At 37.5% G+C, this 26,429-nt stretch overlaps 1 protein-coding gene across 3 annotated transcripts in view; it reads left to right on the top strand.

The window, feature by feature from the left end:
• The window catches only part of daam2 (dishevelled associated activator of morphogenesis 2), a 189,767-nt gene extending 163,338 nt beyond the window's left edge, over positions 1 to 26,429 (top strand). For 2 of the 3 annotated variants that reach the window (XM_059519409.1, XM_059519408.1), the window contains exons 11-26: positions 3,391 to 3,529; positions 6,227 to 6,285; positions 6,362 to 6,546; positions 6,785 to 7,093; positions 9,787 to 9,894; positions 10,423 to 10,452; positions 12,745 to 12,851; positions 13,105 to 13,189; positions 13,305 to 13,411; positions 14,124 to 14,212; positions 19,862 to 20,030; positions 20,237 to 20,344; positions 20,464 to 20,524; positions 21,249 to 21,380; positions 24,934 to 25,104; positions 25,908 to 26,429. In XM_059519409.1, the coding sequence (XP_059375392.1) occupies positions 3,391 to 3,529; positions 6,227 to 6,285; positions 6,362 to 6,546; positions 6,785 to 7,093; positions 9,787 to 9,894; positions 10,423 to 10,452; positions 12,745 to 12,851; positions 13,105 to 13,189; positions 13,305 to 13,411; positions 14,124 to 14,212; positions 19,862 to 20,030; positions 20,237 to 20,344; positions 20,464 to 20,524; positions 21,249 to 21,380; positions 24,934 to 25,104; positions 25,908 to 26,123 (2,075 nt within the window). In that variant the 3' untranslated portion in view covers positions 26,124 to 26,429. The remainder of the gene's footprint in view (positions 1 to 3,390; positions 3,530 to 6,226; positions 6,286 to 6,361; positions 6,547 to 6,784; positions 7,094 to 9,786; positions 9,895 to 10,422; positions 10,453 to 12,744; positions 12,852 to 13,104; positions 13,190 to 13,304; positions 13,412 to 14,123; positions 14,213 to 19,861; positions 20,031 to 20,236; positions 20,345 to 20,463; positions 20,525 to 21,248; positions 21,381 to 24,933; positions 25,105 to 25,907) is intronic. The other variant, XM_059519410.1, reaches the window with a different exon arrangement.

Here is a 26,429-nt window from a genome sequence, read left to right as displayed (position 1 = left end):
GAACCTGTTTAATATTTTGATTGGAATGGAAGAGCGGTGTTTTGAACCTTGACTATGCTGCCTCACGGTCACCCAGTCGCAGTGCTACAGAGGCGCTGTAACCGGAACCGAGCAATGAACAGGACTCCCTGAGCTAGTTGCATCCAAAGGCGTATCTACAGCCCTTAAATTCTTGCTGTCCAGCAGGAGAAGAAGCCATTACTCACTGTGATTGAAAAAGGATTCTGACTTACCACTGTTGTTTGATGAACTTGTGAAACGTAGAAACGTGAATGTAAAGGTGAATGACAAGATAACCATCAAATGACTGCTAATGTGCTTTACACGCACTGTACTCGCATTTGTCCCTCACGTTTTTGAACATAGACTTTATAGTGCAGGATCCAAACTTAAATTTGTATAATTCATGAATGAAAACATTTTGTAACATGATATTGATGTACCATTTACATAGTAATGCAATGTCTGATTATAAAATGGGTTTTAAAGGATGAATTTTGAGATTTTAGGTTTTCAGTCGATATATAATTTCTGATGATTTCTAAGATGTGATAGAGAAAAAGGTAACAAAGTATTTTTTTTAAACAAAGGTCAAAACTGTGATAATGTAGATTTTTGAGGGTGCACTCTTGTCATAAATTAATCTATTACTTTTCCTACATAATTTTTAACAAAAAACATTGTTTATATATATTCGGGAGTCTTAGACCTTTCCAACGATATATAGTTTGTCAAGATTAGATTAGATTTAATTGTAATATAGTGAAGTAAATGTAGGCGTCCCGTATACGGGACGGGCTGACAGTTAATGGGATAAAGCAAACGGTCAGATTAGTCAGATTAGTGTTTGATAGATAATATTGGATATTTGGTAGGAATTAAGTTCATATTTTATTCCTTTAGACAACAGAGAATGAGAGTAAGATAGAGATTCAACAGAAAAGCGAAGCTACATGGAGCTACAATCACAAACCTCTGGGCCATCTATCTATCTATCTATCTATCTATCTATCTATCTATCTATCTATCTATCTATCTATCACAATCACAAACCATTATCTATCCTGCAGACCACAGTATGTGCGTCTACAGAATAGTGTCTATAATACTATTCTGACTAGCACAGGAGTGCCACAAGCAACTGTTTTGGCCCCTTTTTTGTTTACCATATACACTGCAGACTTCCAGAATAATACTAATAGCTTTTACCTTCAGAAATTCTGTGATGATACACTAGGTGTCGGCTTTATTTAAGGGAGATGAAGAGGAGTACAGGAGAATGATTAAGGACTTTCTGGACTGGAATGACCGCAACCATCTTAACATTTTAACTATTTCACCACCATTGATGAGTTATCTCGTCATTTAGAAGACAACGCTAAAGACAACTTTTTATAGCTTTTCATGTTTTCACTGTTATACACTTGGGGGCACTATTACACATCTTCTGAATGAGTACAAAACCTCCCGAACAAAAAACATGTGAACAGGACAGAAAAACTATTTTATGTAAATAGATGGATATAATAAATAATGCATTCATCAGCAATAGACAGTATATAAATGAAAACTGTATAATGTTATGGAGTAAAATTATGATCCAGGAAGTGGTATATGGCTGTGCAAGCTTTGGAGGTGTTGACTGAAGCGATTTACTGGATTTATGCTTTGATAATAGTACTGAATATTATCTGAATATTTTCTCACCTTTATGCTCAAATTTATACATTTTTATGAAACCTAACTATTTTTAAGTGTTAATAGAGAAAAAAATGCTTTAAGATAGAATAAAACTAATTTTTTGTTTAAAAGTAGAGGTTTTGATCTTTATTTTGGTGTATTGCATATTTAAATAATTATACGGCAAAATATAATGTAGGCCATCAAATTTTTGTGAAAACATCAAAATCGCTGGTGATGGCTGGCAATGTTAGCGGGAAAACAAAGGAGATGGTTGTAGATTTTAGGAGGAAGAGAAGGACACAACCAATTTTGATCATCATCCGGGGCATCGAGGTGGAGATGGTCTTCAGCCAGATACCTTAGTGTGCAGCTTGACAACAAGCTAGACTGAGATTGTGTACATGAAGGGCCAAAGCCAACTTTATTTTTTTAAGAGGCTGAGGTAATTTAATACAAGCTGTCCCTAATTGTGCAGCGTCTATCAGACAGTGGTGGCTAGTGCTGTTCTTTGCTGTGCTGGGGAGAGGGTGCCCAGTGATCAATTGGAGATTGAAGCAGAGTCAACAAATTTATCAAGAAGGCTGGCTCTGTTGTTGGTATGGACTTTGACATGTTCCAGCAGGTGGCAGAGTGGAGAACCCTCTCTAAGCTGGGATGGATAATAAACAATCCCTTTCATCCACTCCACGCTATGGGGGTGATCAATAGCAGCACCTTCAGTCACAGACTGATTGCACCAAAATTCAAGTTTGAGTGCAGCAGAAAGTATTTTCTATCAGTGGCTATCAGATGTTTAATGTGTTGTGATAATAACATTAATTACTGGTACTGTATATACAGTAAAGATCTAGTACAGTCTAGTTTTCACCTTATTTTATTATTTGCACTTTATTCTCTCACTTTTAGACTGTAGATTTGTAGAGTTAGAAATTACTTGTTTGTTATGTGTGGCGCTGTGTTTTGTGTGTTGGAGCTGCCGTGAAAATTTAATTTCCTGTAAAAGATCAATAAAGTATCAATCAATCAATCAATTAAGGAGCTATTGCACCACTGCCATACAAAGAACATGTTAAGTCCCTGTATAATTGTTTAAAGGTTTTCTAACTCTCTCTTAATCTCTTAGTTTAGTTGGGGAAAGGATAAAAAGCATTAAAATACTGTGTATTTCCTGAAGATAACATGTTTCTCAACCTTTTGCTACCAAGGCCGCCTTTAAGGAAATATTCCAGGGCCTCCACACAAGACTTTTTGACCTCAGAAATGCATAAAAGTGATTCATAACAGCTTTTGCCATTGTATTAAATTCCCATTCATAGCAAACATAAGAGAGTGGAGTAATTTTGATATCTAAAATCTAAGGAGGGGAATTGTGTTCCTCTTATAGGTCTTCATAGCACCATTTGACAAAGGTGCTGTATAGAAAATTTAAAGATTGTTAAAATAGTTCCTTTATGATTACAAAGCCAAATAACTACTTTTAGTTCTATTTAGCACCATTTTTGTTTAGGGTCTAATTTTATAATATGTACATGCTCCAAGAATACCATTTGATTATTTTGTTACATGTCCAGAAGAAGCATGTCATTACCATGACACCATATTCCAAAAAAATAAAAATTAGTATTGAACTTTTTTGGTAATTTGTGTAGAAAGCAGTAGAATTATAACGAATCAAGTTGGTTTTTGACACTTGTAAAATGTTTTCAGATAAACGTGGTGCAGGCAGTATACAGCAATGGCAACTTTTAGACCGCATCCTCCAGCAAATTGTTCTGCAAGATGAAAAGGGAGAAAATCCAGATGTTTCACCCCTGGACAATTTCAACGTTAAGAACATCATTAGAATGTAAGTGCCAAACTCATAACACTTATAACAGTTCAAAACACATTTTGAAGTTGTGGCCTAAAGGATAGAGAGTCAGAGTCTGAGGTCTGGCCGGAATTGTTGGTGGGGGGAGTAAATAACCAATGCTCTCTCCACCTTCAATACCACAACTGAGGTGAGACCCTTGAGCAAGGCACCAAACCCCTAATTGCTCCCCCGGCGCCACAGCATTGGCTGCCCACTGTTCACATTTTGTGTCTGTGCACTTGGATGGGTTAAAATGCAGAGCACAAATTCCGAGTTTGGGTCACCATACTTAGCCACACACTTCACTTTCACTTTCATTGTGCACATGATTTTAACCATCAAATTATCAAATAATAATACCCCTCATGAAAAGTTAACTAAGGGTTTATTAGTGTTGAGTAATATTTTTGAAAACAGAAAGCCTTTATAAGGTCTTGGATTCTCTTTAATTCTTCTATAGAACAAAGCTCTCCCTGTCTTACTCCCCACTGTAGGGATTCTAAAATGTTTTGTGCTCAATGAACTACACTGATGTAATCTGGTACTGCTAACATGGAAGTCAGTGGAAACTGGTATCAGACAACTTTAAACATTTTGAAATTTTAAAGGAATATGCAGCACTCTAAATTCTTAACACTGGTATTGTTGTCATTAATGTGCATAATAACATTAATGTGGGGTGGTGTTGGCGCAGTGGATAAGACACACGTCTTTGGTGTGAGAGACCCGGGTTTGAATCCACTGTGAGACACCAATGTGTCCCTGAGCAAGACACTAAACCCCTAATTGCTCCAGAGGTGTGCTACCTCTGACATATATAGCAATTGTAAGTCGCTTTGGATAAAAGCGTCAGCTAAATGGATAAATGTAAAATGTAAATGTAAATGTAAATGGAGTAAGGCCATCCTTAAAAATATTTTTGGGTGGTGTTAGCGCAGTGGATAAGACACATGCCTTTGGTGTGAGAGACCCGGGTTCGAATCCACTGTGAGGCACCAATGTGTCCCTGAGCAAGACACTTAACCCCTAGTTGCTCCAGAGGCGTGCGACCTCTGACATATATAGCAATTGTAAGTCGCTTTGGATAAAAGCGTCAGCTAAATGAATAAATGTAAATGTAATAATGTTGAATTTCAGGCCATGTGCTTACCACAGGTGTCCAACAGTTCTCTGGCTAGGAAAAAAATAAAAATTCCTTGGATCATTTATCACCTCATATGTGAACTCGCTATCATTCACACAATTTTCCATACTTCTATTCTGTAATTTTACCATTGCAGTACCAGCAGTCTCTGCTCCTTTCTTGGTATCTCTGGGTCCTCAAATTTGCTTATCATCTACACACAGTCCAAATAAACGTTTATGCAAATGTATGTGCTCTATTTCAACCAGTGTGCCAGAAGGGGTTAATGGTGGCTTTGAAAAGTATAAGCAAAAGGAAACCTACTACTAGCAAACATATTTTTTGTCTGCTCATGCTTACCCATAATTTGTAACTCTTTCCAGTTGCAAAAATTACCTTAAGGCTTAGTGAAACAGATATCTAATGTATTGTTTGCATTTAAAATATCTTGGGCAATTATGTTTCTTTAACCAGTTAAGGAGCAAGTTATCCCAACGAACAGCTAAAATAATAATTTTAATTTCCAGTGTTGGCTTGCAGCTGCTAATTAATGGTATTACCCAAACAATGTCAGTCTGACTACAAAAGAATCAAACCTGGTTTGTGATGTAAAAAATCTTCTTTAATAAGTATAATGCAATAAATCCTCTACAGTATGCATCTTTATCCTGTTTTCCTATTTTCTTATTAGTCATATATACCCTATCTTTCATTTTCTTCTCCAGTGCTAGCAATAAATGTTACAGTATGTGTATCTCATTTTCCTTTTTCTGCAGCTATGGAAAGCAGCGCATGTCAAGGTGTCATTTTAGATTTCTTTACAAGAACCCCCCCTTAAGCCTCAAACAATATTCACTTACAAGAAAGATTCACTACCAAACTAAACTAACCTTTTATTTAAAAATATATAATAATTATAAATGTTATAAATGTGTTATTTAAAAAAAAAAATCTTCCCAAACTTTATGTCATTGCTTCGGTTTTGAGGAGCCCCTTTGGTTTAAAGACTTGTCATCAATTGGCTTGATTTTCTTTTATTACAAAAGTTTTCTTTCATATGTTGCCATCGGTTTTACAGCCAGACTAGAAACCACATATCAAACCCATAACTGACAGCTTGTACTGTGGATGCTACCAATTAAGGCAACTTCAAAATTAATACAATTGATCAAATGTCAACTTTCTTTTTAATCAGTTCATGTTTTGGAAAATAAAATGATGAACCATCATTTGGTACTTCTTATTACTAGTTGAAAGGAGGTTATATTTATAATTAAGAGGGACATTCTCATTCTGAAGAATATTTTATTGGATAAAAATTATATACGTATCGTGGACAAGAAGATTCATCATTCTGTTTGGTCTGTTTGATCTCATAAAAGCTAACTACTAAACAAAACTTTCATGTGGGCTTTAATGTCGGTTTTTGTTTTTAGTAACAGTTGACAAATAACAAACAGTAAAAAAAATCAATAAATACTGAGGTAAGTGTGGAAAATAAGGCAAACTTTAACTTTATAACCCTGTGCATTTGAGTGCAACATAATGAGACTTCATTCCGTCTACAGGCTTGTCAATGAGAATGAAGTCAAACAGTGGCAAGACCAAGCCGAGAAGTTCAGAAAAGGTAACACTGCACACTGACACTGTATAGCTGTGCCTGGGTGAACATATTTAATGATAATGCATGTATGTTTTTTTAGAGCATGTAGATCTGATGGCTCGGCTGGAAAGGAAAGCAAGGGAGTGTGACACCAAGACAGAAGAGAAGGAGGATATGATGAAGACACTCAACAAGATGAAGGACAAACTACAGAAAGAAGGAGTGGAGTTGCGCTCTGCCAGGGAGCAAGTATTAGACCTGTCCTCGCGAATTAGCGACATTTCAGTGAGTTCACCATCTGTTACTTTATGATGTGCTGTATTTACTTTGATATGCATAAGTAGAACAATTGCAGAATAATGTTAAAATTTCCATGTTGATGTTTTTATTGCATTGTTTAGTAAGGGATCCTCAAGGAGAAGCTGTTATAATTAAGCATGATTCCTTTGTGTTGGTTTATACATTGCAGCAAATTTGTCTAATATATTTTACACTAATTATTTTATATTTTTTTCACTTTAAGAGTGGTGGAGTTCATTTACCCATTCCCCCTCCGCTTCCTGGGAGCCCAATGGCTCTACCTCCACCACCTATGATGATGGATAGCTTCCATCCTCCGCCTCCACCTATTGCTTTCTCCAGCCCACCCCCACCTCCTCCTCCACCTCCCCCGGGGGGTCCTCCACTCCCACCTGGGGCCCCACCCATCTTTTCTGGGGTTCCACCTCCAGCTGGACCTGCTTCCTTTAGCTCCACAACCAGCCTGCACACAAAGAGCATCCCCCAACCTTCACAACCACTCAAATCCTTTAACTGGTCCAAACTGGGAGAGGTGAGTCAGTTCTTATTTTATTTATTTATTTGGTGGCATTTGCAGTATTAAAACACCTCATAGTTAATACAAAGTATTATACTTTATCTGAGATTTATTTTTGTATTTATGTATGTATTGTCAGGGTTTGGGTAGAGGGATGAGGCGAGGACTCAATGATGCAGAGAGAAGGGTTCTTTAATAGTTGTAATAATAAAATAAACCAACAAAAACTACCCCGTAGGGGAAAACAGACTAAACATGACTGGCAAGGCAAGGCAAGGCAAGGCAAGACACGACACACACACAGACAAATGTTTGACGACGAACTAGCAACCAGACTGCAAAAACAAGGACAATAAATGGGGAGCTAATGAGGAGGATAACGAGGGAACACATGTGGGGAAACTTACATCAATAATCAGGTAACAAGATGGGTGGGGTCAAGACAATTGACAAGAGCACATGGCACATAGGAACTAAGACAAAAGCCATGTGCTCACACAAAACAAAAAAACACAAGCACATGGCCAGCAAACCAATCACTAGCCATGTGCTTAAATAGACACAAACACGCAGCTAATGAGCAAGCTCATAAACCGCGTGTTCACACGAGACGGCACGCAGCCAGTAAAAACTAAGCCGCGCACTCACATGAAAACAATGACATGAGGAGAGTATCAGGGCTCTGTCACAAAACCATGAATAACACTAGACTGGAGTGACAGAACCCTGACACTAGCCCCCCTCAAAAGGGACGCCACCTGGCGTCCCTAACGAGGAACACCCAAAAACAAAACAGGAACATGACAGCACAGGCATGACAACACAAGCACGGTACAAAACAGAACACAAGACATGGAAATCAAAAAACAGACAAAATAGGGGAGGGAGGGAGGGAAGGGAGCCCAGTCATCTAGCAGGAAAACCCAACCAGCTGTTAAAAGGGACCAGGGAGGGGCGGGATGGTTGAGCCAAGGAGGCTCAGGCAGTCCAGGAGTCCCAGCAGTGGGCCAGGGTGGAGCCGGAGGGATGAGCCAGTGAGGATCTGGCCTAACAGGAACCCCGACGGACCACCAGGGCGGTGCCGGAGGGACAGACCAGTGAGGCTCCGGCCTAACAGGAACCCCAGCAGACCACCAGGGCGGAGCCAGAGGGACGAACCAGCAAGGATCCAGCCTAACAGGAACCCCGGCAGATAGGAAGGGCAAACCCGGCAAGGCACTCATCAAGGGCAGAGCCGGCATCAGGGCAGGGGGCTTGGGCGGCGCCGGCAGGGCGAGGCGCTTGGGCGGCGCCGGCAGGGCGAGGCGCTTGGGCGGGGCCGGCAGGGCGAGGCGCTTGGGCGGGGCCGGCAGGGCGAGGCGCTTGGGCGGCGCCGGCAGGGCGAGGCGCTTGGGCATGACTGGATTGGCCTCCAGGCCAGCAGTGGGCTCCTGAATGGCCACCGGGCCATGAGGGATGGAGGAAGCCTTTCTCCTCCTCCTCCTCCGTCTCCGAGACTGGGGCAGTGCAATGTCGTCGGCCACTACTGGGGGCACTGCAGCCTCATCCGGCACCTCTGGGGGCGCTGCAGCCTCATCCGGCACCTCTGGGGGCGCTGCAGCCTCATCCGGCACCTCTGGGGGCGCTGCAGCTCCTTTATCCACCATAGGGGGAACGGCAGCTTTGAAGGGCACCACAGGCAGTACAGCAGCTCCTTAGCTGGGGAACGTGCCACGAACTCCACAAATTCCCCAAACGACAGGTGGTCCAGCCCCCTCATTCTCCACCAGCTGAGAGGCTCATCAAGGGCATCATTGAAGAGGTCCTTGAGGGCCACATCATTAAACTCCAATCCCTCTGCAGTACCACTGAACTCCAGGGCAAAATCCCTCACACCAGTCCCTTGTTGATGGAGAGAGATCAAGGTCTTAAACTGGAGCATGCGCTGGTAGTGGGGGCTGGAGAGAGTGGAGGCTGGTGGACGGTGCAAACCCTTCTTCTGCTGAGTCCTCATACTGGCTAGTTCGTACTGTCAGGGTTTAGGTAGAGGGATGAGGCGAGGACTCAATGATGCAGAGAGAAGGGTTCTTTAATAGTTGTAATAATAAAATAAACCAACAAAAACTACCCCGTAGGGGAAAACAGACTAAACATGACTGGCAAGGCAAGGCAAGGCAAGGCAAGGCAAGGCAAGGCAAGGCAAGACACGACACACACACAGACAAATGTTTGACGACGAACTAGCAACCAGACTGCAAAAACAAGGACAATAAATGGGGAGCTAATGAGGAGGATAACGAGGGAACACATGTGGGGAAACTTACATCAATAATCAGGTAACAAGATGGGTGGGGTCAAGACAATTGACGAGAGCACATGGCACATAGGAACTAAGACAAAAGCCATGTGCTCACACAAAACAAAAAAAACACAAGCACATGGCCAGCAAACCAATCACTAGCCATGTGCTTAAATAGACACAAACACGCAGCTAATGAGCAAGCTCATAAACCGCGTGTTCACACGAGACGGCACGCAGCCAGTAAAAACTAAGCCGCGCACTCACATGAAAACAATGACATGAGGAGAGTATCAGGGCTCTGTCACAAAACCATGAATAACACTAGACTGGAGTGACAGAACCCTGACATGTATTTAGTTATTTATTCTTTTCAAATTTTCTGATACTTACCCTTCATTACAGTCATCTTCCTGTTTTTTTTTTTCAGAACAAGATCACTGGTACCATCTGGTATGAGATTGATGACAGAAGGGCCTTTAAAGTTCTTGACTTAAAGGACATTGAGAAGATGTTTTCAGCTTACCAGAGGCAGCAAGTATGCAAATGTCATACATCTCAGCTGTGCTTAAATCCCAAACAAATAATTTTTGCATTCAATATCAGTCAGATATTTCTAGAATAACTCTGGAATGATCTTCTGAAATAACAGCTGTACTGACATTCTTATGCATGTTTGTGAAACGTGTTTGTGTGTGTGTGAATTAGAGAGCAAGAGGGAGAGAGAGTATTTGGAACCTCAGTCTTTTCAGTAGTGACTAAGCAGCTGTTCTTTGCTGAATGGCATGTAATAGATGCTTTCGTTCTTTAAGCATGACACAGTATTTTAGCTTATTTAGAGCAGAAATGCTGCAGATATGTTCTCAGGCCCAATATCAACAATAGTCACTTTGATTTCAAATACAATAGCCAAAGTTTCTTCAGTGTTTTGCCAGAGATTCTGGGGCCTGTGAGAATGTTTGCTGTGGTCAGCTCTGGCTGAGTCTTTTGCTGCTTCAGTTGTTAACTTTTGCATGTCTTCCGATGTTTTTGTTCTTTCTCTGCTAATGTACCTCTGCTTGGCCAGGAGCTGCTCTCTAACCAATCCTTCAAGCAGGTGAGTGGTTGCTCCAATCAAAGCTACTATACTACCAGAACAGGGTCAGAAATCAACTTTTCTATTAAGGGGTGATATTTACCCCCTGGAATATTTCATTTTTTTCACCTTTGTTGAGGCAGTTTTTATCATTGCCTAATTAAATGGGTCTCTGTTGTCTTTTATGTAAAATGCTTACATTTTTACCAGTTACTTCAATCAGTCAGAATACTACAGACAGTTACAAAACATTTTATTAATGTCAACATAAAGTCATCTTTACATGCAATGGTGGAACAGAAACGGTATTTGCCATGCATTTATGTTTATTTACACAGACATTTGAATTCTTCTTAAAGTGACACATGTATTTACACAATTACATAATCTACATGAAGTATTTAAATTGTAAAAAAAAATAGGGTACAGGGTAGGGCTGCAATTTTATGACAAACATTATTGTACATTATTGTTATTGTAATTATCATTAATGCTGATTAATAGAATACATTTAAAAAAAATCTGTGTTTAGGGAAACTGTCATATTCTGGCTACACAGTTATAACAAGCAAGGAACCATTTATGAATTAGTTTATTGCTTTTTACACCGAAAATATAAATAATAATAGCATGACAATATATCTGTACTTTGTTGTTTATGATGAGAGAATTCAACAGAGTGGAGAAATCAGCCTTAAATTGGCCAACACTTTCATTAGCTCAACAGAAATAATGTGTGATTGGCTATAATGTTCAATGCTGCAATAAATGTATAAAAAGAAAATTGACACAACATGAGCAAATCTAAACATAATGCAGCAATCAACGCTTTTGATTATTTATTTTTTTCAATTTTGCCCCCTTGTCTTGAATTTGAGGGTGCATTTTTGTAAAATTTGAATGCATTTTTGCCCCAAGCCTCTGTTAATTTCCAACCCTGTACCAGAATCTTTAGCCAAGCATACAGCTACATTCACCATCTTGTATCTGTCTATTGTGCTATCTTGGCCACTGTGACCAAAGGAAATCTGAATGAATTTGACAGATGATGAAAAAGATTAAATTAAAATATTAAAGGAATAGTTAATCCAAAATTAAAAATTCTGTCATATTTTTCTCACCCATATGTTCTTCTCTAGGTGACTGTTTTTGACTAAACAAAATTAGATTTTAGGGAGAATGTTATACAGCTCCTTTCCATACAATTAGAATGAATGGAGTGTGGCACTGTCAAGATCCAAAAATAACAAAGCCAGGTAAAAGTGTGTTTGCTTATATTAATTTATGGCATAATAGGATATAGTGATACCTTATTTACCTTGACAGTCTCTGATCACGTCATGATTTCAATGTATGAAAAGAAGCAAGTTTGCAGCAACATGGGCTTAATGATAATGGAATTTTCATTTTTGAAGGAACTGTTCCTTTGAGTATTTTAGTGATCTAATTTTTACTTCCAGCCTCATCTTGCAGCAGTAGAATTATCTATTTTTCTCAAATTTCTATGGAGTGAATAATTGATGTATGCAATTTTAAGAATCGGTTAAACTACTGTGATAGAACAGTAATTGGCTGAATTACTGTAATTATCACAAATGTGTCTAATCACTGAACATTAATACACAGATGACTAAAATGTAGATGAGAGGCATGTTCTGGAAAGTAATGACCTTCAACCTATCCCACATTCTTTATGTTACTACTCAGAAAGAGCTGCAGGGGTCTGTAAGAAGTGTACTTTCTTTGGACCAGTGTGGAGTTACATGACCCTTGTAACCTCATCGAGCATTCACAGCACAGGAAATGTTCCGGACCTATAAATAGATGACTGTTCTTGCTGAAACAGTCAAGCTTCTTTCAGGCATCTGTGGTGTTTCAGCTGCATGATTATTTCTGACACACTGTTTATGAATACTGGCCTTTTGAAAGATATATAGAAAGTTATCCCCCAATTGTAAGTCGCTTTGGATAAAAGCGTCTGCAAAATGACTAAACGTAAGTGTAAGTTAATAATATATTGTATGCCTTTTTCACTGACTCATTCAGTTTAGAAAAATTGGTTTGAAAGACCAAAAAAAAGTTGTTTATTCAAAACGGCAATGAAATCATTGTTCTGACTGATTCATGGTTGATTCATAAGTAAAATTTAAACCTTTGCCTAAATACTAGCCAAATCACACTTTATCAGTTTAATTTTTTCAACCTGTAAATTAATTTTCTCAATCAAAACTACTTTATTACGTTCATTATTTTATTGAATTATTATAAAGAAAATTAATCTAAACCATCAAACCGTTTTGTCCTCTTCTGCAGAAAGAAACAGGATCAATGGATGACCTTTATCTGAGTTCACGCAAAGTCAAAGAGCTGTCTGTTATTGATGGACGGAGGGCCCAAAACTGTATCATCCTGCTTTCCAAGTATGTACTTGTCCTGAGTCAGCATTGTTAGCATTGAATTAAAGTCAACCTATAAGTTATCTCGAAAAACTGATGCTACGCTTATGAAGCACAAAATAATGGTGTAATAAATGGTCACAACTTATTATAGTTAAATAAATAAAAAATAGATTGGATTGAATCCGAAAAGTGAGTAACTTGTGTTTCTACTTTATTAATAACATGTTAAATATGCACAGTTTATATAATTAAAAAACACTTTCTGTACATACAGGTTAAAAATGAGCAATGAAGAGATAAAGAGAGCCATTCTAGAGATGGATGAGAGGGAAGAGTTGGCAAAAGACATGTTAGAGCAGGTGAGGGCTATCTAATGGATTGATCATTAAAAATATAACTACAATGTTTTTGATTAGTACTTTTATTAGCTACGAGTAAACACTCTCTATGGGTAAATATATTGTACATTCACAGCTGTTGAAGTTTATTCCTGAGAAAAGTGATATTGACCTTCTGGAGGAACACAAACATGAGCTTGAGCGTATGGCCCGTGCTGACCGCTTCCTGTTTGAGATGAGCAGGTACTGTGAAATAATTGAATCTTAGATGATTAAGGATGTATGATTTAAAAAAAAATAAAGTAAGTTTGGATGAGTGAAGAATAATACTATGTAAAGTTCTAGATCAGAAGATTTAATACTGAATTACACAACAGGCAACTAAATACTTTTGTGTTTTGTATATATCTTGTATATATACATATCTAATAGCTAATAACCAAACAAAAATATTTGCACTGACTAGGCACCCATGGCTATGTCTGCATACTTGGCTAATTATGTTTCTAACAGAAGAAAATGCTGAGTAACTACTTAATATGGTTATAAATAATTTATATGTTTATAAATGATGTTAGGTTGAAGATTGGGTTCAGGGTCTGTACATAGTTATTATAGTAAGTGTATACATATAGAACAGGACTGTAAAAAAAATGTTTTCATGACATTTTATTTACCCCTCCCTATATATCCTTACTGTGGAAAAAATAGTTCTCATTTCTGTAGTGCAAAAAAAAAATATATAATCTATATAATGCAATTTAATGATAATTTATAATTATATTTCAGCATTTTTAAACTTTGTCTTTAAACATAAGTAAAATGCCTTTGAGAATAATGAGAATTACAGGGGATAAAAATATAATAATGTGTTTTTGCCCATGAAATGTGACCTTTCATAAGATTCAACCCAATGTCTGAAATTGAATAATTTTGACTTCTTTCTCTTTATCAGAATCGACCACTATCAACGGAGGCTCCAGTCTCTTTTCTTCAAAAAGAAGTTTGCAGAGCGACTTGCAGAAATAAAGCCAAAGGTTGAAGGTTGGTAGGTTTAGAGTGAATGTTTACTGGAGGTGTTTCTTTGCAAATTAACACATACTCATATTGAAGTGACAGAGGCCAGAAACTGTTGTATACAGTAAATGTGATGTGGGAGAAGTTGATATTAGAGCATGAGTCAGGGCTGGTATGTTTGTGAGTCTGTGTGGCTTTTATACTTGAATTTATCTAGTTTCCACGGAGGCTGTTTTGGAAAGTTGGCAAATGTTGAGAGGGGAGAGTCATTCTTATAAATGCTACTTTTTTTCTTCAAAGAGTTTCAAGCTTTTCAAGAAAGAGTCATGGCATGCATGTTCTTGCAAAGTACTTCAGATGAACATAAGCTGGCCCAAATTTTGCACATTAATGATCTTGGCTAACCTTAAAGGGACAGATCAACCGAAAAAAAAAAATTATTATATATATATATATATATATTAAATACAGTGCCCTCCATAAATATTGGAATAGTAAAGACAAAATTGCTTTCTCTGCTGTGGAGTCAAGACATTTGCAAATATTATTAAAATATGAATATGCGACAAACTATAAAATGTCACATTTTATTATTGGGTCTTTCGACACACACATGTTTTACCAAATAAAAAGGACAGCACTTTTAAAGTTCATCCCATTATTTGATGTGAGCATAAGTATTGGAACAGTTGAATTTAAGGCAGATGTAGAAGACTAAAAGCTAATATTTAGTTGCAGATCCCTTGCATGCAATCAGAGCAGTCAGTCTGCAACCCATAGACATCACCAGACTCTTGGACTTATGCTTTTAAATGCTTTTCCCCAGCCTTTAATGCAACCAAATCCAACTGTTACTTGTTTTGGGTAGTTTCTGTCTTTAGTCTCCTCTTCAGCTGGTGAAATGAATGTTCAATTGGATTTAAATCTGGAGTTTGATTTGGGCAATCTCAGACTTCACATTTCTTTGCCTTGATAAAGTCCTTGACTGAACTGTCAGGGTGTTTTGGGTCATTGTCTTGATCCAATATGAAGTGCATTCTAATCCGTTTGGTGGCATTTTCTGGAATATTGGTAGCGAAGATGATTTTGTACCCTTCCAAATTCATTCTGCTACTGCCATTATACATTGAGTCATCATTAAAATTAAGAGGTCCTGTCCTAGAGACAGCCATGCATTGAAGAATTAATGCAACAGGACACAGCTGAACACAAAAGACCTGTGAGGCAACTGTTCCAATACTTATGCTCACATCAGATAGGGAGATGAAACTCTAAAAGTGCTGATCTTCTTAGCTGGTAAAACATCTTTGTGTTGAATCACCCAATAATAAAATGTGACATTCTGTAGTTTTGTCTCATATTCATCTTTTAATCATATTTACAGATTTATTGACTACACAGCAAACTGATTTTTTTCTTTACTGTTCCAATACTTATGGAGGGCACTATATATATACATACATATATATATATACAACCCGAATTCCGGAAAAGTTGGGACGTTTTTTAAATTTTAATAAAATGAAAACTAAAAGACTTTCAAATCACATGAGCCAATATTTTATTCACAATAGAACATAGATAACATAGCAAATGTTTAAACTGAGAAAGTTTACAATTTTATGCACAAAATGAGCTCATTTCAATTTTGATTTCTGCTACAGGTCTCAAAATAGTTGGGACGGGGCATGTTTACCATGGTGTAGCATCTCCTTTTCTTTTCAAAACAGTTTGAAGACGTCTGGGCATTGAGGCTATGAGTTGCTGGAGTTATGCTGTTGGAATTTGGTCCCATTCTTGCCTTATATAGATTTCCAGCTGCTGAAGAGTTTGTGGTCGTCTTTGACGTATTTTTCGTTTAATGATGCGCCAAATGTTCTCTATAGGTGAAAGATCTGGACTGCAGGCAAGGCCAGGTTAGCACCCGGACTCTTCTACGACGAAGCCATGCTGTTGTTATAGCTGCAGTATGTGGTTTTGCATTGTCCTGCTTAAATAAACAAGGCCTTCCCTGAAATAGACGTTGTTTGGAGGGAAGCATATGTTGCTCTAAAACCTTTATATACCTTTCAGCATTCACAGAGCCTTCCAAAACATGCAAGCTGCCCATACCGTATGCACTTATGCACCCCCATACCATCAGAGATGCTGGCTTTTGAACTGAACGCTGATAACATGCTGGAAGGTCTCCCTCCTCTTTAGCCCGGAGGACACGGCGTCCGTGATTTCCAACAAGAATGTCAAATGTGGACTCGTCTGACCATAAAACACTATTCCACTTTGAAATAGTCCATTTTAAATGAGCCTTGGCCCACAGGACACGACGGCGCTTCTGGACCATGTTCACATATGGCTTCCTTTTTGCATGATTGAGCTTTAGTTGGCATCTGCTGATGGCACGGCGGATTGTGTTTACCGACAGTGGTTTCTGAAAGTATTCCTGGGCCCATTTAGTAATGTCATTGACACAATCATGCCGATGAGTGATGCAGTGTCGTCTGAGAGCCCGAAGACCACGGGCATACAATAAAGGTCTCCGGCCTTGTCCCTTACGCACAGAGATTTCTCCAGTTTCTCTGAATCTTTTGATGTTATGCACTGTAGATGATGAGATTTGCAAAGCCTTTGCAATTTGACATTGAGGAACATTGTTTTTAAAGTTTTCCACAATTTTTTTACGCAGTCTTTCACAGATTGGAGAGCCTCTGCCCATCTTTACTTCTGAGAGACTTTGACAAAGCTTTTATAGCTAATCATGTTACAGACCTGATATCAATTAACTTAATTAATCACTAGATGTTCTCCCAGCTGAATCTTTTCAAAACTGCTTGCTTTTTTAGCCATTTGTTGCCCCCTTGCCAACTTTTTTGAGACCTGTAGCAGGCATTAAATTTTAAATGAGCTAATTAAGTGGATAAAAGTGTACAATTTCTCAGTTTAAACATTTGCTACGTTATCTATGTTCTATTGTGAATAAAATATTGGCTCATGTGATTTGAAATTCCTTTAGTTTTCATTTTATTAAAATTAAAAAAACGTCCCAACTTTTCCGGAATTCGGGTTGTATATATATATATATATATATATATATATATATATATATATATATATATATATATATATATATGTATATATATATATATATATATATATATATATATATATATATGTATGTATACTGTCATTATTTGATCTTTAAAATTATTTCCTTTCCTCTGTAGGAGATGTTTTAAAGGTTGTTCATGCTGCTCTTTTCCATAATGTGATACATAGCCATACATTAGCTTTGTGTGAAAAACTGACTGGGATTTAAATTTCTATTTACTGTAAAGATCACTATCGCCTTGCAAATTCTGCAATCCTCAAATTTATCAGTACATTCACTGATCTCTAATATTGACTACTCATTAACACAACCTCAAATTGAAAAACAAGCACAAAGGTAAACAATAAGGATGCTAATATGACAGTTTTCCTAAATTGACAATGCCATGTCATATCTACAGTTACAAATCCAAGCACAAGTAACGAGACACTGAATTCATAGCAGTGTCTAATTAAGCTTTATGGAACAAAGAGAATGTTTACCATCAACAGACAAAACAAATGAAAGACCTCTCTGGCCCACCCTTGCACATTAAATCATGTCAACAGGAAGGCATTTTGAATGTTTTAACATCCAGGCAAAGGAAGTCTGACTTTGGCTAAGATCCTCCGGGAAAACGCTTTTTGTGGGAAACTGGAGGCGGGAGAATTGTGGACAGGCATCAAAGTTGCATACTCTTTCTGGTTCCTGCTGGAGCGACTGCAGTACTTTTGGCTCTGTGATGGGAATTGTGAGGGAAAACTTGAGTTAAGACTAGTTCACCACACTCACAAAAACATAGTGAAGTTAAACATCAGTTTAGTCCCAGTATTGTTTAGTAATTTTGTCTAAGGAAAATGTGGGGTTTTATAATGGGCTGTGTTCATTCATGTAAATTGTGAAAAATAAAGATATATATATATATATACATATATATATATATATATATATATATATATATATGTGTGTGTGTGTGTGTGTGTGTGTGTGTGTGTGTGTGTGTGTGTGTGTGTGTGTGTGTGTGTGTGTGTGTGACCCTGACAACAAAACCAGTCTTAAGTTGCTGGGGTATATATTTTGCAATAGCCAAAAAAAAAAACATTGTATGGGTCAAAACTACAGCTTTTTTCTTTCATGCCAAAAATCATTAGTATATTAAGTAAAAATCATGTTCCATGAAGATGTTTTGGACATTTCCTACCGTAAATATATCATGTCAATATTTTTTTTTGCACCATTTTTTTCAGATTTGCAAAAACCTGCATCTCGGCCAAATATTGTCAGATCTTACAAATATTGACAGATCTCTCTCTATATATATATATATATATATATATACAGTACAGACCAAAAGTTTGGAAACATTACTATTTTTAATGTTTTTGAAAGAAGTTTCTTCTGCTCATCAAGCCTGCATTTATTTGATCAAAAATACAGAAAAACAAATATTATTACAACTTAAAATAATAGTTTTCTATTTGAATATACTTTAAAAAAATAATTTATTCCTGTGATGCAAAGCTGAATTTTCAGCATCATTACTACAGCCTTCAGTGTCACATGTAACATCCAGTCTATCACATGATCATTTAGAAATCATTCTAATATTCTGATTTATTATGAGTGTTGGAAACAGTTCTGCTGTCTAATATATTTGATGAATAAAAGGTTAAAAAGAACTGCATTTATTCAAAAAAAAAAAAAAAAGATTCTAATAATATATATTCTAATAATATATTTTCTTTACTATCACTGTTTGTCAATGTAACACATCCTTGCTGAATAAAAGTATTGATTTTATTTAAAATTACTGACCCCAAATTACTGACCAGTAGTGTATATTGTTATTACAAAATATTTATATTTTAAAAACATAGCTTCTTTTTTTTTTTTTTTTTTTTTTTTTTTTACTTTTTATTCATCAAAGTATCCTAAAAAAGTATCACATGTTCTGAAAAAATATTAAGCAGCAGAACTCTTTCCAACTTTGATAATGAATCATCATATTAGAATAATTTCTAAAGGATCATGTGATAATGATCCTAAAAATTCAGCTTTGCATCACAGAAATAAATTATAATTTAAAATATAATAAATTTAAAAACAATTATTTTAAATTGTAATAATATATCACAATATTACATTTTTTTCTGTATTTTTGATCAAATAATTGCAGGCTTGATGAGCAGAAGAAACTTCTTTCAAAAACATTAAAAATAATAATGTTTCCAAACTTTTGGTCTGTGCAATGGAATTACATGTGGTAAAATGTGTTTAACAGAGCAAAGGGTACTACACTCATACTGGTAACTAAAAGTACAATCAAATTGGTCAAAATATTTAAACAAAGACACAAAGTGTTGAGAATGTGTAGAACTTTAGAGAATTCTGAATATCTGCTTAGCCTGTTAATGAGCTTGTGACTTAGAAATACTTAATCCAGAAATGATAAACTCTTAATAATCAACAACTTCAAGTTAAATCTATGAAGGAAGATCATGGTGTCTTTATTGCGTGACAATAAATATGTAATTGCTATATAAGCATCAAGGATACAGTAACATCTTTGATATCTTTTCTCATATCTTTAGCTATTTTGTGTGCGTCACGTGAGGTGATGAGAAGTAAGTGCCTGACACAGGTTCTGGAAGTGGTTTTGGCATTCGGGAACTTCATGAACAAAGGACAGAGGGGCAACGCATATGGTTTCAAAGTGTCCAGCCTCAACAAGATCATTGACACCAAATCAAGTATAGACAGGTCAGAGGTCAATGGAGAGGTTTTTTCATCTGAATGCATCAATTAATGTCACTGTTCTCAGTCCATGCATCTATAAGACTTTCCACTGCTACAATTGAGAAGTTAACTTCAATTTACCAAATCATATTAAATCTCTTAAGAAATGCAAAGCTTCCGTTCACTGTATAAAAGAAATAATTGAATAATAATATTTGCATTTTCTACAGAAACATCACCATGTTGCATTACCTGATAATGATCTTTGAGAAAAATTACCCTAATATCCTCAATATTCAACAAGACTTGGCCACTGTACCAGAAGCTGCCAAAGTCAAGTGAGTCACACATTGCATGAATATAGAATGTACTATTGTTTTTGATAGGCTTAGGCTGTTTTGTATATCATTTGGTTAAAGACTGTTTTTGTCCTACTGTTACTCTCTGTTACCATTAGTCTGGCTGAGCTGGAGAAGGAAGTCTTCGCCATTAGGAGCGGCCTGAAAGCTCTGGAGGCAGTGAGTCATCCATCATTTATTTCTTAAACTAAATGCATTCTTATCAGAAGTGCCCTGAATCTTTACTCACATTCACTTTTATTATTATTGTTATTAGTATTAGTATTTTCACTGTTGCAACACTATTTGACTGATATTTTTCTGCTAGTTTAGAAGCTTTATACAAACAGCTTTTCTGAAAATTGGGTGTATACATAGTTGTAAATCCACCCAAAAATTTACTTGTGTTTATGTTTGGACACCTGCAATAAATATAGTTGCATAAGTGAAACCTCCAACGTCATTGCTGTTGTCAATATTTATAATAAATGTTTGGCATGATAACACTACACATTTTTTGTATCAAAATAATTCCTTAATGTAAGAGTTGGTCAGAAAATATTATTTATTTGCTGGTCAATGAATTAACTCCTCTGAAGTTAAAGTTACACAACTAATGCCACTTTGGTCTTTATTTTGTCACACTATTCCTTAAAAAAACTGTCTGGAAGTGAAAAAAAGAATATAAAAGAATATAGGAATATACAGTAAAATGACCTAACATGTTAATTTAATTTACTTTGTAATTGTGATTTCAAAACCGTACAGTTCCTATATCCTCCTAGAAAGACAGTTTATCCATAAAAAACAAACAAAACAAAAAAACATCTGTAGTCAGATTTAATTAGAAACAACCAAAATGATAAACACTGTTTAAATCAAAATTTTATTCGGTTTACATTAGGAGTTACGATACCAGCAGAGCCGAGCATCTGACCGGGGAGACAAGTTTGTCCCAGTGGTCAGTGACTTCATCACCGTTGCTAGCTTCAGCTTCTCTGAACTTGAGGAACTACTCGCTGAAGCCAAAAATAAGGTAACATCTTCACTTAATTATTCAGTCACAGTCATTACCCTTTCTTTTTAACCTCCATCTTTGTATATCCAACCTAATAAAACTATTGGCACAGCAATGTTTCAAAAGAAAGGGTTTCATTTTAGCCAGAAACAATCATCGCACAAGGTTTCCTTGGCAGAGAGAGAGAAAACAAAAGACCTGGCCTTTTCTCCAATATGTCCTTAGAGTTATTGTTAAAGGTCCCATTTTTCGTGCTTTTTTGAAGCTTTGATTGTGTTTACAGTGTGCAATATAACGTGTTCATGTTTTAAGTGTAAAAAAACAGTATTTTTCACACAATTTGCCTATCTGTATACCGCTGTTTTCACTGTCATAAAAACGGGCTGATGACTTCCTTGTTCTATAAAGTCCCTCCTTCAGAAATACGTAACGAGTTCTGATTGGGCCAGCGGTTCCTGTGTGGTGATTCGACAGCAGCTGAGCGCACGCTGCCCTCCTGGAAACGCGATTGGGCTAGTTATGAGAAGCAAGTGGGCAGGAGCATGTGCTGGAGATTTACTTATAATCACAGGAGCGTTTTTACCGAGATGCGCATGAAAATCGCGTTCGATTTATTTGCACAGCCCTAACATCTAGTTAACAAAGCCAAACAGTGTTGCCCTTTGTGTAATAAGTTACAGAAACTGTTAAACGCACCAACTTAAATAATAAAATACACTTACCGGTTGTGGTCCATAAACAACGCCTTCTCCAGACAAAAGAGGGAACTGCTCCATCTTTCAGGAATAATCTTTGTGTGAATCCGGCATTAAACTTATTGAGATTGAGGAAGCTGTCCTCAGCAAAATGTGCTGCACATAGTTTTACATGTGCATCATAATTTTCGGGAACCGAGTTAAACATAAATTGTAACCATTGATCTCCAAGTACAGCGTCCCTGGGAAGCCCAAACAAAGGTGATTGGACTCCGAGATGAAAATAACAGCGTTTTGACGACATGGCGACAAACACAAACGCAGCTCTTCCTCTTCTCCGTCGGAGCGCAACAAGACCAAGCCCCCCTTTTTGTGTATTCATGTGGGCGGAGGTTAGTCAAAAAACTGTTTTAGTGATGTCATTACTGCAGGAACTAGAGGGATGTAATCCAAACGGGTCGTTTTTTGTAGGCGAATTCTTTTAAATAAAATATCTCGCTTGGCATTGAACTTTGAGCTTTAGAATTTTACAGATATTATTTATACTCCAACAACAACATTACACACTAACTAAAGTTTAAAACATGGTATCACGAAGAACGGGACCTTTAAGGGTAGAACAGGTCTTTGAGTGGGTCACAGTAGAGGGTTGTAGAGTGAAGCTGGGCTTTATCAGAGAATCATGGAAAGATAGGCCCGCTCTGGCGGAGCCCAGCAGGCCTTCCCGTCCCCACTTCTCTATCGTTCTGAGCTCTGCCAACCCTGTGCATGGCTCAGAGCCTGACATCTTAGAAAGATGAAGTAATAGGGAGTGAGTGAAGAAGAAGAGAGAAAAGAGAGGGCTTTGTGTACCCTTCCTGGCTCGGCATGATGACTTAAACATCCCGGGGAATCCCGGCAGCCAGTCTTAAATTTCTCAGGGTTTTCACTCAAGGGTTTGAGGAGATTTCTTTCTTTTGAAATGTGGATTGGTCTCAACTCCACCCCACTATTCATGTCCCTAACTCTCAAATACATGAAAGAAAACAATTCTAAAAGCCAATGGGAATAAATCTGGGTTTTGTGCATGTGTGTTCATGAGTGTGTTAGTGGCCTTTTTTGTGGTGGTGGAAAGTGTGAGTAGGGATATGTTTTAGTAACTGGGCAGACTGACAAGAGTCTTTATCCGAGCTCCACTTCCCATAACAGAACTGTCAATTTAACCCCATCCACCACTATCCAAATTATTTTCTTAGTAAAGCCATAAAAGTTCAGAGAGACTTCACAAGAAATGGTTGCCCTTGAAGCTCTTTGAGTTATTTGGACACAAAGGCCTCCCTGTGCTTTCCAGACAGATCTACCTCTTCCTGATGCCCTCGACAGGTCGGAATTCCATCTCCTGTAAGTGATTCTGTCATCTGAGGTCGGCCACAATTAACACAAACATTACGCCTGAAAACAAGGGTAAAGTATTGTCAAGAATGAGATCTTGAAGAGACTTATTAGATCTCTGCTCTGATGGCTTGAGCAGGAGTTGTTGGGACTCTCACAACCTAAAGCTTGAGATAGTAAGCAGAGATTTTAAGATGCTTTGCAAAAGTCTCAGGACTGCAGATGCCCTCAAAATGGTAGATTTAAGACAAGCTAAAGCTCAGTGCTGGAAAGCAAAATTATTGTTAGTTTCACAATGAAAAATAACAGTTTTGACTTCACATGGAATATTGTCTCTTTAAAGATAATTAGCTGCTCCTTTGAACTGGGAGAGAAAAGAACATGGCCAGAATCACGATAGATAGTAGTTAGAACTGAGTTCCCCATTGCAAATCTAATGTGGACAAAGACTCAGTATATACTCTCTTGGCAGACCTTTGCCACCTTTGTATGCCAAACCACAGTAAAAGTGGATTCACTTTTGCTTATATACATTTAGTTTGCCACAAAAGTTCAGCCACAGCATCTGTGTGCAATTTATTATGGAGCTCAAGCAGTCCATTTTTTAAGTAGAGATCAAAAAGATCTTTGGAATATTTGTTCCAAAACAAAACAGAGTACTAATGACTAACGTATCAGTTCGGAAAAATCATTGCAAGCTTACTTCCAAAGTCATGGGATTTCTCGCCTCTCACAGTAAACAGGATTCATCTTCCATGAAGCAGGCAACTGGTCCTGATAAGAGGGCATATGGTCATCAAACCAGACAAGACCTATTACATCAAGGAAGAAGAAACTGTGTCTGTGTTTTGACAAATGTGTCAGGGATGAACAATGCACCGAAGATGTAGGATGGTGGAGCATGTAGCTTATGATATCTCTATTAGACTCTCAGGAAAAATAGTTCAAAAGGTGTCACTGTGTCTGTACTCTGTAAACAAAAAAAAGAAACAAAAAAGAAATATGTACCTTTAGGGAAGGCCTGTCGAGCACCTAGAGGGCCACTGTACTGCAGAGTTTAGCACCAACCAGCTCCATGCTTGGAAGTATCTAGCACCTCTAAAGTCTTTGATTAGCTTGTTCGGGTTTACCACCCCTGCTTTAGAGTGCTACTGTGCACCCTTTAGGGGTAAATAAGGTACAAAGAGGTACCTTTTGAAAAGGTACTGTCCTAGTAACAGCTTTTATACCTTTTTTCTGAGAGTTATATTACCCAACATTATCAATAAGCAACTGAAGGGGTCTGAAAAGTCACTCAATCTAGTGACAAAGTCACTAAGTTAGTTACACTGGCAATAGGTGGGTGGTACACAATGAAATCTTCCAAGTTAAGGTTTGCCCCATGTGTTGCATTTGTTTTGCCAATCATGATTTTTCACTCATTTGTGTTTCTTTGTTATTTCTCAGCGCAATCCACACTCATCCTCATTACATTATGACTCTCCTCTCTTTCCTATTCAATCCAGTTTTCTAAGTCTTTGAAGCATTTTGGAGAGGAGGAAGGTTGCATGCAACCGGATGAGTTCTTTGGAATCTTCGACATCTTTCTGCAGTCGTTCAGCGAGGCCCGACATGACCTGGAGAACATGCAGCGACGCAAAGAGGAGGAAGAGAGGAGAATGCGCATGGAGGCCATGGTACAACTTTTCCTGAAACATAAATAAACACAGAACACACACAGATGCTTACAGGATCCACAGATAATGTTCATCTGGATAATTTCACTTGCTTGGAGGTTGTTCCGTTTTTCATTAACATCTGGTTTTGATGAAGTTTACTATCACCTGATGATAGACAACTGTCTAGGGGAGCTAGAGAAGACTTACGGAAGACTAAGAAACGGATATAATGTGGCAGAGGAGGCTGTATTTATTTTTTACTGTACAGTAACTGGCAGTATGCTGTATTGTGTGTTTACATACAATTCTTTATTTGAACTTATATTTCCTAGTGCTTTTCATCTACTGTAAGATCACTTTACAGTAGTGTAATGATAATGAACTTTTCTTATAGCTCATTACTGAATTTTATGGTATCTGCACCCTTCTATTTATGTTGCAAACTGTAATAGACATTGACTTGCAAAATGATTCCTAAAAGGTGTTTTTTTGTAACAGTGTTTTGAATTGATCTCACCAGTGTTCTCTAGGAAGTGAAATAGTCTGTGTATTTGACAGGTTTGCATGTCATCTGAGGCCAAAGATAAGATTCTGATGAAAGAGAATATGTTTTTGACAGAAATATTTGATTTTGACCTGGAAGTCTAAATTTTTTACAAGTTGGTGTGTGGTTTTGAAATTGTTTTTATAGTTGTGTGAGAAAATGGTTAATTGTTTCATGAATTGTGTGTTAGCAATCAAGAAAAAATTTAATATCATTTGTTACCCTGTATGATCATGGCTATTTTAAATGTAAATATATGTTCATTTATCTATCCCAGCTAAAGGACCAGCGGGAACGAGAAAGAAGAGCAAAGAAAAACACCGGAGGCAGTGTGTCAGAGGAGGTGGGGGAGTTTGATGATCTCGTATCAGCGCTTCGCTCAGGTGAAGTCTTCGACAAGGACTCTAAACTTAAACGCAACCGAAAGCGCTCTGTCAACCAACTGGTGGATGGTGGGGAGCGTGAAAGACCAGTCACCAAGGTGAACTATTGACCTAAGTGAATACAATCTAAAGGAGATCGAGCTTTTTGTATTCAGACTGACAGGGAACTCTCTTGAAATGCCATACACTGCCCGTTAATTTCCCTTTTGCTCAGACCAGTAATAACTGACAAGCTCAAAGATAGACAGGCTCACTGTAAGATAGTCTGTTTATCTGCAGATGTGAAGGATGCCCTGCAATCTCTCTCTACTTGTTTCTGCTTGTTCCTCCTTCTCGATATGTAGTCACTCATACTGATCCCTTAATGTTTTTTTTTATTTGTTTTTTATTTGTGGTGAAATGCACAACCTGAGTTC

The sequence above is a fragment of the Carassius carassius genome, chromosome 31 (genome assembly GCF_963082965.1).
Source record: "Carassius carassius chromosome 31, fCarCar2.1, whole genome shotgun sequence".
NCBI lineage: Eukaryota > Metazoa > Chordata > Actinopteri > Cypriniformes > Cyprinidae > Carassius > Carassius carassius.
Note: the sequence above shows the minus strand (reverse complement) of the source record. Positions and strands in the feature narration are given on the sequence as shown.